This window comes from Malania oleifera, chromosome 3, assembly GCF_029873635.1.
Source record: "Malania oleifera isolate guangnan ecotype guangnan chromosome 3, ASM2987363v1, whole genome shotgun sequence".
Taxonomy (NCBI): Eukaryota; Viridiplantae; Streptophyta; class Magnoliopsida; order Santalales; family Ximeniaceae; genus Malania; species Malania oleifera.
The window spans coordinates 47,888,774-47,903,943 of record NC_080419.1 but is presented as its reverse complement, the minus strand read 5'-3'; the positions used below and the strand labels follow the sequence as shown (position 1 = coordinate 47,903,943).

Here is a 15,170-nt window from a genome sequence, read left to right as displayed (position 1 = left end):
AAGAGAAAGCAAATATGCTTCAGACAAAGAAACTATCTTCCATTTTTTTCTTTTCCAAAATGAAGCAATAAATATCTCCAGTAATAAATTTGCATACCTAGTGACTTCCATAGCCATTGCAATCTCTTAACTTGCCAAACCTCCATAGAAAAAATAATAAACCTCAAAATCATAAAATCAATAGCTCAAATTTCAAAGGGTTTGCATTAGTTCAAAATGGAAATTTTCATTTAGCGGGTTCTCAAGGTCTTTTGTTTTTGTTTTTGTTTTGTTTTTTTTTTTAAGCAAATGAATAGGGAAAAATAAGAAAAAGTGCAAAATTATTTGTGCTGAAACACTAATAAAGATTTACAAATGATGGAGTGTAGATCAATTTAAAATTTCACAAGCATGTTCTCGATTGAAAACTTTTAATAATTCTAAGCAATGCATTATTGTGATGATCTTGAGAAGATTCATTGATACCTATAACCTTTTTTCTGTAAATAAAATTAATAAAAAAATAGACTATTTATGATTCAATACTTGTCTCAGAGAGAGAGAGAGAGAGAGAGAGAGAGAGAGAGAGAGAGAGAGAGAGAGAGAGATTTGTTGTGAGGACATGGGAGGAGTTGAGATTGAAGGGATTGGAGGTTTGAATTCCACAAAGTCATGACAAAAGGACAATGGAGCTACCAAATCACAATCATTTTTATTACTTTGTTGCAATTGAAAGAGAAAGGAAGACCTTTTAATGACCAATATATCCACACAAGCACATGTGTGTGCGCGAGGAGAGAGAGAGAGAGAGAGAGAGAGAGCGAGAGAGAGAGAGAGAGAGAGAGAGAGAGAGAGAGAGAGAGAGAAGTAAAAATTGAATGAATTGGAGGTTTGAATTCCACTATAAGAATTTAGATTTGGTAGTAAGGACAAAGCATTAGAACAACGTACAAAACCACGGTCATTGTTGCTATCTTGTAGTAATTAGAAGGGAACCTCTGGTTAGCAATTTATACACACACACACACACACACATAGGGGTATGAAAATATATTCAAGAGGTGGTGATTGCATCTATAGTATTTAAGCTTGATCTCCTATATAATGTTATGCACAAACGACCTCCAACCAAGAAGCCAATCGTTCTTGTGATCTTGAAAGGAAAATGGTCCCAATAGGTTGAATCATTTCTCCACCCAAAGCTCAAAAGTGACAATTTGGCAGTAATAAAATATTAGAAAAACTCTTATTAGCCACCAAAATGCTACAAACTCAAAAATTGGCGATGATCATAGCCACCACTAGGACATAATTGTGTTGGCAGGCTCTAATACCTTTTAGGTCCTCGTTTATGAATGTCAATATTTATCATAACTTGTTTTTGAGGGATTTTCTCTTTTAGTGCAACAATGTCTATTTGGCAGACTTGGTAAGCAACATTTGCTTTTGATGAAATGGTAAGAAAATAATTCAAGAACTTGATAGGTCATGGTTTTAGGCTTGGTGCCATGAGCATCACATGATAACATTAGGTTCCTTGGAACAACATTGAAGCATTAAGGTCCATAAAAGTGCAAGTATTATCCTACTTGGCTTGCTTTCTTTATCTCTTGCTTGAGTTGATCATCAATTCACTTGAACTACTCCACGAGGATTGAAGACTTGGATTTTTCTATATTGTGGTGCTTCCTACATCTTCGTCAGTGTGATCCCTTTTTTCTTCCTCTTTTGTCATGAGTAGATGAAGTGGTACACTCTAATCAACATGGTTTCATAAAGAAGACATCTAGTAAGTTCTTTGCAATTTGTTGGGTGGCAAATCCTTTCAATGAGAGCACTTAAGTTATGGCAAGGTGCTCCAATCCCTTCGAGGATTTGGTTGCCTAGCACTACAAATTCATGGCATTGTCAAGGTATTCACTAGCATGGATGAAATTTTTTCTTGCTTGGAAAGCAAATCTGTTGCATTTACTTTTAGCCATATTGCATGACAAAACTTTTTGCAAAAGAAATAATAGTAGCAGCAGTAGCAACAGTAGAAGTAATAATAACGACAAACTTTAGAGGCTCAATTGCATTCGGGAGATCTCTTCAAAACACAAGTTAGAATATAGGTAGGGAGCATTTTGAAAATAAAGAGTAGGGCAATAGGTGTACCTGCATTTTCTTGCTCCTTATGACCTTCTTTTATAAAGACCCCATCAAGTTGGACTCTTTGGGCTCCCCATTGCTTATAGATATGGGGCAACGCAAAGAGCCAAGTTTCCATCTTGATAAGTTGATACACCCAATGTTTGGTAGCTTGTTCGAACATTAAATTTGAACTTGTGTGAATTTGGACAATTTTTGAACAAGCCCTTGAGTACGACAACAATAATATCGCGCATAGTAGTTCCATGTTATCTAAGGACAATGACAAATAATGGCTTGATGTGCAGCCCAAGCAAGCATAATGATAAGTTAGATTTGATCGTGTGACTTTGTTGTCCGGCAGATTGGAGAATAAAGGGCTTAGAGTCAATTTTACGTCACATATTTTTTAGGTCTCATATGGGAAAAAAAATTAAGGAAATAGGAAGGAAAGAGATTTGTCCATTAACTTGATGGGCTATATATAATCTTCTTTCATTTCATTTTCATTCTAAACAAACAACAAAAAAAAGAAATTAATTCACACCTTATTTCCTTATCTTTTACCTCTACATACATTTTCCTTTATCCTACATACCTACTTGGAATTTAGGGAAAAAGTGTGTGAAAAAAAATTATTCATCATATTTGGTTATAAAGTTAAGAAGAAAGTAGAATATGTAATAAATTAATGAACAAAAACTTGATAAAGAGAAAATATAATTAAAAAAACAAATTTCTAATTTATTATAAACTTTTTCAAGCCAAATCTTTTATCTAAACAGGAGGGAAAGGAGACGATTATATGGATGGCGAATCCTAAAAATGGTGCATCTGATGCAGCTAGCCGTAGGAGGGCTGAGGAGTTCCCTGAGAAATCCCCTAAAATTAATTTAGCAGCAATAATCATCCACCCTGGCCTTTTTTTCTTTCGAATCTATTTGAACTTTTTAATTTTAATTTTATTTTAGGTTTCATCAGACTGCATGTTCTTTCATCTCTTTTCAGGCAATGGAAGAGCATCAGATGTGTGTCATCATCAAGAGCAGAGAGATATGTTCGTTAGGACCACCTGCATGCCCAGCTAACGCAGCAGGGTGATGAGGATGGAACCCCAAAAGCACATGTTAGCCTGCGCAACATGCCCTCCACCTCCTCAGCTCTACTGATCCAATGCCCTTCAATGGCAGGCCTCAAGATCGAAAGCTACCCTCAATCCCCCACAAAGCCCCATCTGCGTTTCAAACTAATGGGCAAATCTCCAAACAGCCACTCTGCCTATTCACCCCCCGCCTGACTCGGGTCCCAATCTCAAATATACAAATGGGTCAGCCTGTCCCCTATCCCCTTCCCCACCATGCCTCCTTAATTTATTCAACGTCCCCCCACCGCTGCTTCCGCCACCATCTCCACCTTCACTGCAACCACCGTCCTCACCCTACCTTCTTAATTTATTTGCGTAGTCAGTTTTCTATTTCTGCTGATGGTTTTCTTTGTTTGCTAAAAAATTAAAAACGTTGTTTTGACAACTTATTATTAGAAATTTTAATATATAGAAATGAGTTTTTTTGGTTTAAACTATTTATTTTTTTATACTTTTAAATTAAAATTAAAATTAAAAGATAGTTTAAATATAATTAAAAAAAAATATATACATAAAATTTTAAAAATAATAATAAATCCAATTGCAAAATACTTTTGTTATTTTTCAATTGTCATGTCTAATAAAATTTTTATTGTGAAGTAAATTTTGGAAGTAGAACAATTATAATAAATTTTATTATAGTAATTTTTAATGTATATTATTCGTAATTTTATTATTTTAATCATATTTTTATAATATTTTAATTTAAGATGAAAATACGTATTTTTTTCATGAAGTTTTTAATTTGTATTAGTTTTACAAATGTTAACCAAATAAGTTGCTGGTTTTTTGTTTTTAGTTTCCGTTTCTAATTTTTAACATTGATACTAAATGGTCCTTAGCTAGAGGTGAACATTCAGTCGGTTTGGTGAATTCGGTTAATTAATCAAATTAACTGAAAAAATTTGATTAAGAAACCTCATTAACCCAACCGACCAAAATTCCATATTGAATCGAACTCAAAACCGACCGAACCAAATTTCGGTTAAAACAGTTAACCAATTTTAACCGATTTAATATTTTAGTATATACATAAATATATATAAAATATAAATAATATATATAAAATTTTAATATATATAATATATATAAATAAATAATTTTTTTAGTATATATTTAATATATATAATATTTTAATATAATTTATACTATTTGCTTAACCAAACCCAAAAATCGAACCAAAAACCAAAAATCGAAATTCAATGAAAATGAAAATCAAATAAAAGTACCGAACTGAATAAATTTTTAACTGAACCAAATCGATCAAATTTACTCGATTAATTTGATTTTAGCCAAATTATGCTCACCCTTGGACAAAAGAGATGGTCCTTAGGGAGGGACAAAAAAGGCGGTACCATAGTTTATGGTTTAAAGTTTAAGAGCTACAGTGCATTAATTGCCGCGGGAGGGAGGCAATTCGGGTGTAAAGAGTCATTCAATAGTGAAGAATCAATCGATGCCCACTTGAGATAATGTTGAAATTAAGATGCACAAAAGTTTGAAAACAAAGGTGGGGGAGGGCGAGTGTCATTGGGACTTGGGAAGATCCCTCATTTTCAAACAATTCCACTTGAGCAACACCCAACAACCGCTGTCTCCCCCACCTCCACCTCCACCTCCACCTCCACCTCCGCATTTCACTTCTCAATCACGGGAGCCTAGCTCCAGTGGGTTTGAACATTAATTACTGGCCGGGGGCATAACCACTGGATATATGATTTCTTTGTGCTTTCCCCAGATTACATGATGCCCATTAGAGTTTTACCCTTTTTGTCACTTCCAAAGAAAAAAAGACAGAGAGAGGAGCATTGCTTGAGGCTGTTTGTTAGCCTACTTGCAGTTAAATTTTCCTTTTTTCTTTTAAGTCCTTCCGAATGAAAAGGGCAAATTACAAAGGAAATGCTTGGGATCCCAATGAGACAAGTCAAGGACCCCACGCCCCATGTGGGTCACACATGGGCTTGTGCCTTGCTTCATGCTTCTGGCCATGAGCCATCACACCAACTGGGATCCAACCCTCATGCTTGGCCGGTATATCGACGCAACCTGCATTTGATATATGGCTCACTTTTATAGCTCAAAATTAAGAGGAAGCGCCCACGAAGTAGATAGAACAGGGCAGCTTCAGTTTTTTTTTTTTTTTTCCTGCCAACGAGGGGTCGTTTTCTGAAAGGTATATTCCTCCGAAGATTCTGAAGATCATCCAATAACTTTCGGAGTTCAGATCAGGACCTGGGTTTCTCCTTGCAAGCAGAACTCTAAAGCTGAATATGCAACGAAAAGTGTCTCACTTTTCGTTGCATCCCCAGTATTTCTGCAATGCTGCCCCTCTTCCCAGCTTAGGTCAGTTATTGTTCAAGTGTAGCAACAATAATTGTTATAATTATCAGCATTTACTAATTGCCCTTTTACAAACCCGCTAATTCAAATTGTAGGCAGCAACACAAGGATGATAAGAGGAAGAGGACAATTCTTAAAAATGTAACCACCGTAAGGCCACCGCCATTAGCATTGCCATTGTGCTTGGCTGCTTGCGAGAGGTGTAGAGGTAGGTGTAGGTGTAGGAACAGTTGCTTCAGACAATACTTGGAGCATCATCAAAAGTCCATGTGAGGAGAATTGTCATTATATGAAGAATAAAAAAATAAAGCCAAAATAAAACCCGTACAAAACACACAATAAAATAGAGGAAAGGACAAACAAGAGTGGGGAAAATGGGTCATGTTTATTCCAAAGTCTGTTCAGAGTTCCATCAGTACAAGTATGGACAAAAAAAAGTGGGGGAGGAAATTACAAAGACAAAAAAACAACAAAATCTACTAAATTTCTGTACCAACTGGACCAACTTAAATTGATTAAACCCTAACCTACATCCCCCTATTTCCTCCCCTCTCACATGATCTGTTAGACAAAGGATTTTGATTTGTATTTGTTGTTTAACTCATAAGCTTTGTTATGTTACAGATCATTAGTCTACACACATCTTTGACAGCCCTACTTCTTTACAAGTAAGAGAAGGTGAACGGCAAATGGAAATGCTGCCCTCCCTCTAAAACTAACACTAATTCCTGCCTCTTTTCTTCAAAACACCTAAGCACTGAGATCAAGCAAGTATCTGCAGGAAAAGAAGTCCTGATGGAACGCTAAAAGCTTCTAAGGATCCAGTTTCTCCCATTCAAAACGTCCAGGGAGTGGCTTGTCATTCACAGGATCAAAGTTGTACCTGGAATAAAAAAGGAAAGAGAATGGTATGTCAGGTCATGGGAAGGTAAACGAGCCCTGCAGTTGGAAAATTGACAAGAAGGAGAAAATTTTTCTTTGCATAGAGCATACTTCTCAATAAATAGTCTTTGCTGCTGTTCTTCTGCGCCAGTGAAGAACTCATCCATTTCAATGGCTGTTGGGATATGTCTTCTCATTGAGTTCTCTGTTCTCCAGTTAGTCTGGGTTGAACTGGCAGGCCTAGTAGTTGAACCAGGGGTTCTTATGGCGTCAGGGTCCCTTATCAGGCTGCAAGGTGTGGATTCCCTAGTGCTCCTGTTGCAAAGACAAGCACAATCCCAGTAAAAAAATTAAAAACATACGGACAATCAAAAGAAAGAATTAAAGGATGGAAAATGTTAAAATCGTAAGACAAGCTCAGCCATGTCACCCAGACAGAGAGTCTAAGCTCTGGTGCAGATAAAATTAGCATGTCAGAGAAAAGGGCAAAATAACAGTTTCTATTGGAAAAAATTTAATCTAAAAAGCAATTAAAAATTCAGACACCAGCTTGATCTGTCATCTTTTATAGATCAAACACAACGCAACAATGTAACTAACATCAAGACATTGCACAGTAGGTAATATGACCCTCAGAATCACAGAATACTGCCATTAGGAGGAAAACAGTGCACAACATAACTTGAAAAAGCAATATGAATATTTTCCACTGATATGTTTCACTCCTTGATGTCAAGCAAATGGCTCAGAAAACTAAAGGAGACAGACGCACACAATTAATCATACATAGGGAGGTGATTCCACTTTTGACAAAAGAAAAAATTGATCTTAAAGGATTCTGTTCTGCCACAGAGAATTTTACTGCTAGCTGTTTCTTTCTTCATGTATCTAAGAGAAAAATTAATGGGCATGATATATACACAGGGTGAAACATTTACCAGCACATGTTTTGTATAGAAATTTTTCTTCCACACCTAGTTGAAATAGGTTTCGCATGCAGCCTCCCCTTCCCCACAAAACGCAAACATTTTAATAAAAAATAGCATCCAAAATGGAAAAGAGAGAGGGTTAAGAAACTATTTTATCCTCTATCCAGCTAATAAATTCTCAACTATTAAATATAAATTTAAAAGAACACGCAATGATATTGTTCTCATTATAAATTTTTAAAGCCTAAAAAAGCAGAAGGCATGTTACAGTGAAAACATTGAAAAAGAAAAGTTTCTGCTAATTAAACAAAATTAATAGCATCCATTTCCAGAAGATGCACTCAAAATATATTAACTATAAATTTTCTTTTGAAATCTAAAATACTTGTCAATAACTATAAAAATTTGAAAAGTAAACAAAAATACAAAAACAGATAATAAACACTGATAAATATTTTTTGGTAAATTATAATCACTCATAAATAAACAAGCAAGGCAGGCAGGATTAGCATAAGTAGATATCAAGCGCTGGCATATCCAAGTTCAGGTGACAACTCTTTCTCTCAGGAAGGAGGGAAATCCAAACCCTGCATACGAACAGGAATCTAGTTCCAAATCTGGATCAAAAATCACCAACTAAGAGGAGTTTATCATTGGCTGCAGTAGGGCAATAAGCTCATATGCCCGGCATCCCCAAATCCTGTTGCTTCACGTGTTTCCAAAGCTCCCTTTCTTTACTTTCTTTCCAAGCACGCAAGCAAACAAACAAACGATAAACAATAAACACAAAATTACTACATTTCGAACCAAATATTGTTTCCCCAAAAACAAAAAGAGATTTAAAAAAAAAAAAAAACACTTTTCAGCATCAAACCAGAGCCATTAATCAGAATAAAGCACATGCAGAAAGAAACTAAAGAACCATTCACAGAGTCAAATTGCTCTACAAACTGAAAAACACAAAACACAGGACCGCTACCCAATAAAGGGGCAAAAATTATAACATCTTTTATTCGCATCGCACCCTCAATAAAATCTTTAACGTTTTCTAATCACACCCAAAGCACAGGACCAACATTTGTTGAGAATTTTGGAACTAATTTCTTCTGTTTTGGAAGGAAAAAAATGCTTTGATTTAGCTCTTCAATGCAAGAAAAATACTCAGCGGAATGCTAACCCAAACGGTACATGAACACATATTACAAAGAAAGGAAAAAAAAAAAAAAAAACCAAAATAAAATAAAACAAAAGCAAAAAAAATTCTTGTCGAGACCGTGAAGGAACATACCGAACTTTTCTAATCATGAACCCAGTAAAAAAAGGTATTAAATCAATTTCTTTTCCTTTTCAAATGAAAACATAAAGAAACAAAGAAAGTTCATGGCTACAAAGAAAAAAAAAGAAAGAAATGAGAAAATAAATCATTGAAAAAACTCAGTTCAAACAAGCAAAATAGCGGTATAAGCCCGTGCAAAACTAAAAGCATTTGTTTTTCCAGACTTAGAATGGAAATCTTAGCTTCGAAAAATAAATTCAATAATTTTAAAACATTATTTTCAAAGCAAACCCCCAAATTACCCCCTCACCCCGAAAGAGAAAAAAAAAAAAAAAAAATCCCAAACGAAAATCGAGAAAAAAAAATAAGAACAAGGAGGAAGCGAGAAAACCCACCGTTCTCTACCTTCAAATTCCAAAATATTTTCTCCGAAAGAGGCCTCTATAACAAAATCATTGTGATTGTTCTCCGGAGTCTCCTCCTCTAAGCCCACCTTCTCTTTAGCATCTTCTGGTGCCTCATCTTTCTTCAGACCAAAAAGAGAAACAGACCCACCAGACCCAGGGGTCACAGACCCCACCCTCAGCCTTGAACTTGCCCTAGAAGTAGGATTTGGGTCTGCTTTAGAGTCAGAGCTAGGGTTAGGGTTTTGCATGCAGCTTTCATTAGGAGGAGATTGGCTGTGCCTGTGTCTCCTGGAGTCGTGAATTGGGGGCTTTTCGAGTCGTCGGCTCCTCAGCTGGAGGTAAGACCCAGAGCTCGCCGAAGCCGAAGCCGAAGCCGAAGCCGAAGCCGCCGCCGCAGCCGCCAGACCAGACTTCTGGAGCCTCTGCAGAGCTAGGGTTTTAGCTCTTGTGCGGACCCCCAAGGAGGACTGCGAAACCTCCATGACCGCTACTTCCCCTGTAGCCTTCGCCTTCCTCATGTACTTCCCCATCTCGACTACAATCTCATAGATTGAGAAAATACACAAAGATTTTAGAGATAGATTCAAAGAACAGAAGAGGGATAGACAAATGGTGAAGGAAAATACAGGTGGAAGAACAAGGAAGAGGGTATGCCAGAGAGTGACACAGGAGACAGAGGCACAGGTGTCTGAGACCCAGAGAGAGAGAGAAAAAGAGAAGGGAGGGGAGTTTTCTGTTGGTGGTTAGAACGGAAATGGATGGAGAGAGAGAGAGAGAGGCGTTTCCTGTTGTTGGTTATAGAGAGAGAAAGATAGGAGAAAGGAAAGGGAGAGAAGCTATTTGTACTAGTACTGCACAGGAACGGAGAGGAAAGGAGGAGGAAAGTAGGGTTGGGGGTTTCGGAGGGACTGTACTTCCTTTCAATTTATCACGATATATTGAAGTTTTTTTCCTCAATTTATCACGGTATAATGTAAGGTGAGAATTTAACAGATATATTTTAATATTTTTTATTATAATTTTCCTTGACAGAAATTTAGAAATTAACTAGAAAAGATAAAAGCTAGAACACATCACATACTTTGGTCATGGATTTCAGTAATTTTTCCTATTTTGCGACAGAGAATGACACTCGCAAACGCAGTTTGCCTGACATTTTTGCTTGGGGACTCGCCATGCTTATTCTCTCCAATTTCCATTGTTAAGTAAAATAAAACCTAAAGCACCCCATTTCCACTACATTAACGCTGAAATTAATATTATTTAATTCATATTTTTGTCTTCAAATTTGTCTCAATTCTCCAAAGTAGAATCTTATGGTTTCATTAATTTCTCAATTTTTTCAGAATAGATATTTTTGCTTTATTTGGTAATTTTTAAATTGAAGATAGAATAATTAAATTAGCTTTGGACTTCTTGGTTGATTCATTAAAAATCACATATTTTAGGTTGGACTTTGTGTAATAAAATAAAATAAAAATCAAAAATTGAATGAGAGACACATGGAAATGAAATGTAGAATTCAATTTTCTTTCTATTCGATTTTATTCTATTCCGATATAACAAGCGTATTGTCAATGTGCATTAAATACAACTAAAATGTATATCATTACTTGAAAATTATGATGAACAGAGGTCAATGTTGTGTAAAAAACCCCAATATGCACAGCGAAATATATAATTGTGTAAAATGATCAAATAAAACAATTCAACAATCTAATGGTGAATACATAACAATTCCACAATCACGGCAACATAAAGAAAGCAATAATAAGAACAATGGCATCATAAATTACGTGGTTCGACAATGCCTACATCCATGGGAGCAAATGACAAGGATTCACTATCTTCTAGTCCAAATCATAATAACAATATAAGAACCCTCTCAAGAATATTCTCAACCACACTTGACACTCTTGACACACAAAAGGCATAAAAGCACACTATATACAACGTCATCTGTGTATAAAAAAGCATCCTCGGAAGTTTCCCCTTGAGACCCAACCAAAATAACGTCCAATTATTCAAAATTCAAAATATGCGCAGGCTATTCTGAGCCAAACCATCGATAGTTTTAGACAAATTGTCGACGATTTAAGACAAACCGTCAACAGTTAAAGACAAAATAGGAATATTGCCCCCTGCTGCACTGCTGCTCCTAGATTTTCTTTATGTATTCCCTTAGAATGTGAGCCACATTCACAACAATCTCCACCTTGGAAACATACGCCCTTTAGGAGAAACCAAAAATATAAAGCTGCTAGTCCACCTTGAACTTGGGACGATAGGTTCAGATCGTCTCCCGTCTAGCAACTGGAGACAAATACCAAGTCTAAGCAACGCTACTTGAACTTGTCGATGGAAGCTTCAGCTTCTACCATCAACCCTGATATAGTTATAGATGCAACAATCTGAGACTTCGCCCTAGGCTTCTAACAAGGCCTTCCCACAACAGTGAATAAAAAATCTGCTGCAAGCCTTATATCACCAAAGCCCCCTAATAGTCTTCAACAAATCTCATGATGGAATTGGTGTATTTCCAAAGGGGGGTTGTAACGATCCGGATAATTTTAACTATTTAAAATAATAAGAAGGTTAGAAGGAAAGGAAAAAGAAAATTTTAAAACGTGACAGTGAGTAATCGTTGACGAGTGCATATGTCTTGTCAATGAGGAATTACCGAGAGGGGTTTTCACATGACTGAAATTCATTGATGAGTTTGCGGTTTCGTCGCCAAATTGTGTGCTAGGGCTCACCAACGAGTCCACGTGTCTCGTCGATGAGTCCCTGCCTATAAATAGCAACCTCTTTCATTTCTACACAAAATTTTCCGCATGGATTCCCCCCCTCTCTCTCTCTCTAAAATTTAGGCCCTTCTACCTTCTCTCTTCGATTCTGGTCCGGATTTAGATCAGTTTGATGATTGGAAGCTACCACGAGACTCTTGGAAAGATTCTCTACAATATAGGCGGAGCAGATCTTCGATTTGGGAAGTTTGGGAAACATCCCAAAACCAGGGTAAGTGAGTTATTTTGGAGTTTTCTTAACAAATATTGTTATTTGGAGCCTAGGAAGATAAGAGTGTTTTACGAAGATTTGAGGAATTTGGAATTTTTGGAATACATGGTCTCGTTTTGTTGATTTTAGGTCGAATCCCGAGGAGCAGCTAAGAGGAAATATTTTGTAATAGATTTTTAATAATTTTAAATGACTAATTTCGGGTATAAATTCTACATATTTAGGTATAACGTTCTGAAACATGCTGGTATTGAAAATACTGATTTTATGTATGTATATATATATATATATATATATATATATATATATTATATTGGGAAAAATAGTGTGGTTGAAACCATTCTTGTTAATTAAATGATTGTGAGCATTGTGGAATGATGAATCATTGAGTTGCGAATAATGCTTGGTTGTAATTTCTGCCTGGTTGATTATACTGGTTAATTGCAGATACTGTTGTTGTGTATATTGAGATAGAACTATGGATGTGTTGAATAATTGGTTGCTATTGACTTGTGTTGTGGTTCATGTAAATTACGATATAGCGTTAGCAGTGGTATGGGGAGGTCGTTATATCGTACCTGGTATAACCGTCATATAATGTTGGTAGTAGTATGAGGAGGTCGTTATATGGATGTTTATATTAGGAGGTAAATATTGGTAGTGGTATGAGGAGGTTGTTTACCTATTTATCATGAACGAAGTGTTTGATTAGTCCTGTGTGGACTAGTCTTGTGTGGACATATATATTGTGTGATTGTTTTGTCCTGTGTGGGCCGTGTAATCTGTGTGATTGGTTTGTCCTATGTGGACACATAAGCTGTGTGATTGGTTAGTCCTGTGTGGACGATTACATGATATGTGGATGTAGATCCTATGTGGGTATGATTAAAGATTGTATGATTATCTTGTGTGAATTGATTGTGATGTGTGCATATGTATGGAGTTTTGTGAAATGAGTATGGTTGTCTGTGTGTGACTTTAATTAATTAAGTATTTATGGTAAAGTAGATTACTTCACCCGAGGGCTTGTTGAGGAAGGTGAGTACTCTGGTAATTATTTGTGGATACTAGAGTAGAGGGAAGTGACTTGTATGAGCGAGTGACCTTCCCTATTCTTGGTGACTTTACCTAGATACATAACCCGAAGGCATACTAAGAAAGGTGAGTGCCCTGGTGTTAGCACTAGAGTAGAGGAAATCTACTTGTATGGGCGGGTAGACTTCCCTATTCTCGAGAATTATCAGTAAAATATTTATGATTGTGGGCATGTGATTGGATGACAAAGACATTGACCATGTTGTGATTATGAGCATGATATTTTGGGCTGCTTGTGGGTCGTCAATGCATCTGGATGGATATTTTAAATATATATTAAACACTTCAGCCACACACTATTATAAATTATTTCTTCCTTACTGAGAGGTGTCTCACCCCGTCGATGTTCTAAACTTTTCAGGTTATCCAAGTGATGAAGCTTAGATAGCTCCAGGGCGGGGTAGTTTTGTGAGTAGCACTTAAACGGTTATGTTTTAGTTTTTATGTTTTATTATATTTCATCTTGGTTTTGTAATATGGAGAACGTGGTTGTATGATATGAGTTTGTTGATGTACAAATATAGAACTCAAGTATATTATGTTTGAGGTTGTCTTATTATTTTTCATTGCGTGAATAGTATCAGAGACGCGTATCGGTCTCATAACACTTTGGGCCCCACATGGCGGGTCCGGGGCATTATAGTTGGCATCAGAGCATAACGGTCTTGAGGACTTTAGGAAGATCAATACCAGAGTATAGGCTTAAGTGGAATAAGGGTAGGAATGGGTAGATTAGGGTGTTGATAGGAGTTTGAGGTTGTTTCGTAACTTGGAGGTAGAAATCCCTTAGCGAGCTTTTATGATTTTTTGAATCAGTTGATGGTTTCAGAAAACCATGGTAAATCCATCGACGGTGATGTTTCTGAGTGGAGGAACTGAAATTTGGAATTTGAATTTGAAGGTTAATATGATTGTAGATAATTGGATGTCGAATGTTAATGGTGAATATGGATATTAAAATGATTACTTGTTATATGATTTTGTCAGATATATTAAGATGTAAAGATTCTAAATTGTATTTGTTGTACATTTATATTTAGGGATGGATCCAAGGGGCAAAGGCGTGGATGAAGGAGGAGGAAGCAAAATGGGAGCTTCTAGCAGGGACAAGATTGACACCTCTCGACTGTTACGAGGAATAGCTCGTTAGGTCAAGGAAGAAATGAGACGGGATTTCGGGGGAACAAGTTATCCACCTGTGCACCAGGGTTGCACCATTGATCAATTTACTCATTTAAAACCTTCATCTTTTGAGGGTGGCACCGATCCGATCAAGGCTGAGATGTGGATGTAAGAAATGGCGAAAATACTTGCTTTGTTAAATTGTACCGAGGAGTAGAAGGTTCTCTTCACTACCTTCAAACTAGCCAGAGAAGCTGAACGGTGGTGGCATGCAATAAAAATGTTGGAGGAACAGCGAGCGGTACCTATAGCGATGACCTGGGGTCACTTCAAGCAGGTTTTTTATGACCGATATTTTCCCGCCACCACTAGAAATGCGAAGGCGGATGAATTTTTCAGCTTGACTCAGGGATGCCTTACTGTTCAGCAATACGTTGCTAAATTTTTGGAGCTATCTCGTTTTGCACCTTCTGTGATTTCGGATGAATATCAGAAGGCGAGGCGGTTTGAGAGGGGCTTGAATCAGAGGATTCACGAGCATATGGCATGTTTGCAGATGAAAGATTTCACGAAGTTGGTGGAGAAGGTTATTATGGCAGAGTCGAGCCTGCAGAGGGATACAGAGGCATCAGAACAAAGGAAAAGGCCTGCATCTCCACGTTCTCAAACGAATGTCAGACAAGGGTCGTGGAGGGGAGACAGAGATGTAGCAGGCTAGGGGCCAAAAAGAAATGATCGGGGACGACAAGGCGATTCGTCACGTCCCCACTGCCCTAGGTGTAATCAGCAGCATTGGGGAGAATGCCAAAGTATGCTATAGATGTGGAAAATAGGGTCACATAGCTCGG

The 15,170-nt window shown here is 36.9% G+C and overlaps 1 protein-coding gene across 2 annotated transcripts; it reads right to left on the bottom strand.

The window, feature by feature from the left end:
- Positions 1-5,959: 5,959 nt before the first annotated feature.
- LOC131150333 (cyclin-dependent kinase inhibitor 5-like) lies at positions 5,960-9,973 on the bottom strand. 2 transcript variants are annotated; one of them, XM_058100979.1, is made up of 3 exons: positions 9,076-9,973; positions 6,587-6,790; positions 5,960-6,476 (listed from the first exon to the last, which is right to left on the bottom strand). In XM_058100979.1, exons 1-3 carry the CDS (start codon positions 9,615-9,617, stop codon positions 6,407-6,409), a joined length of 816 nt encoding a protein of 271 aa, XP_057956962.1. In that variant the 5' UTR covers positions 9,618-9,973; the 3' UTR covers positions 5,960-6,406. The 2 variants fall into 2 exon arrangements, with proteins under 2 accessions (XP_057956962.1, XP_057956961.1); XM_058100978.1 differs by having other exon boundaries at positions 5,960-6,790; positions 9,076-9,938.
- Positions 9,974-15,170: the final 5,197 nt, after the last annotated feature.

What these genes read in the sequence shown, in the direction of transcription:
- LOC131150333 (XM_058100978.1), bottom strand. Translation starts at nt 9,617, where the DNA reads ATGGGGAAGTACATGAGGAAGGCGAAGGCTACAGGGGAAGTAGCGGTC. An exon ending in GAATTTGAAGGTAGAGAACG is followed by an intron (nt 6,791 to 9,075) that starts GTGGGTTTTCTC and finishes TCTTTGCAACAG; the next exon opens with GAGCACTAGGGAATCCACAC.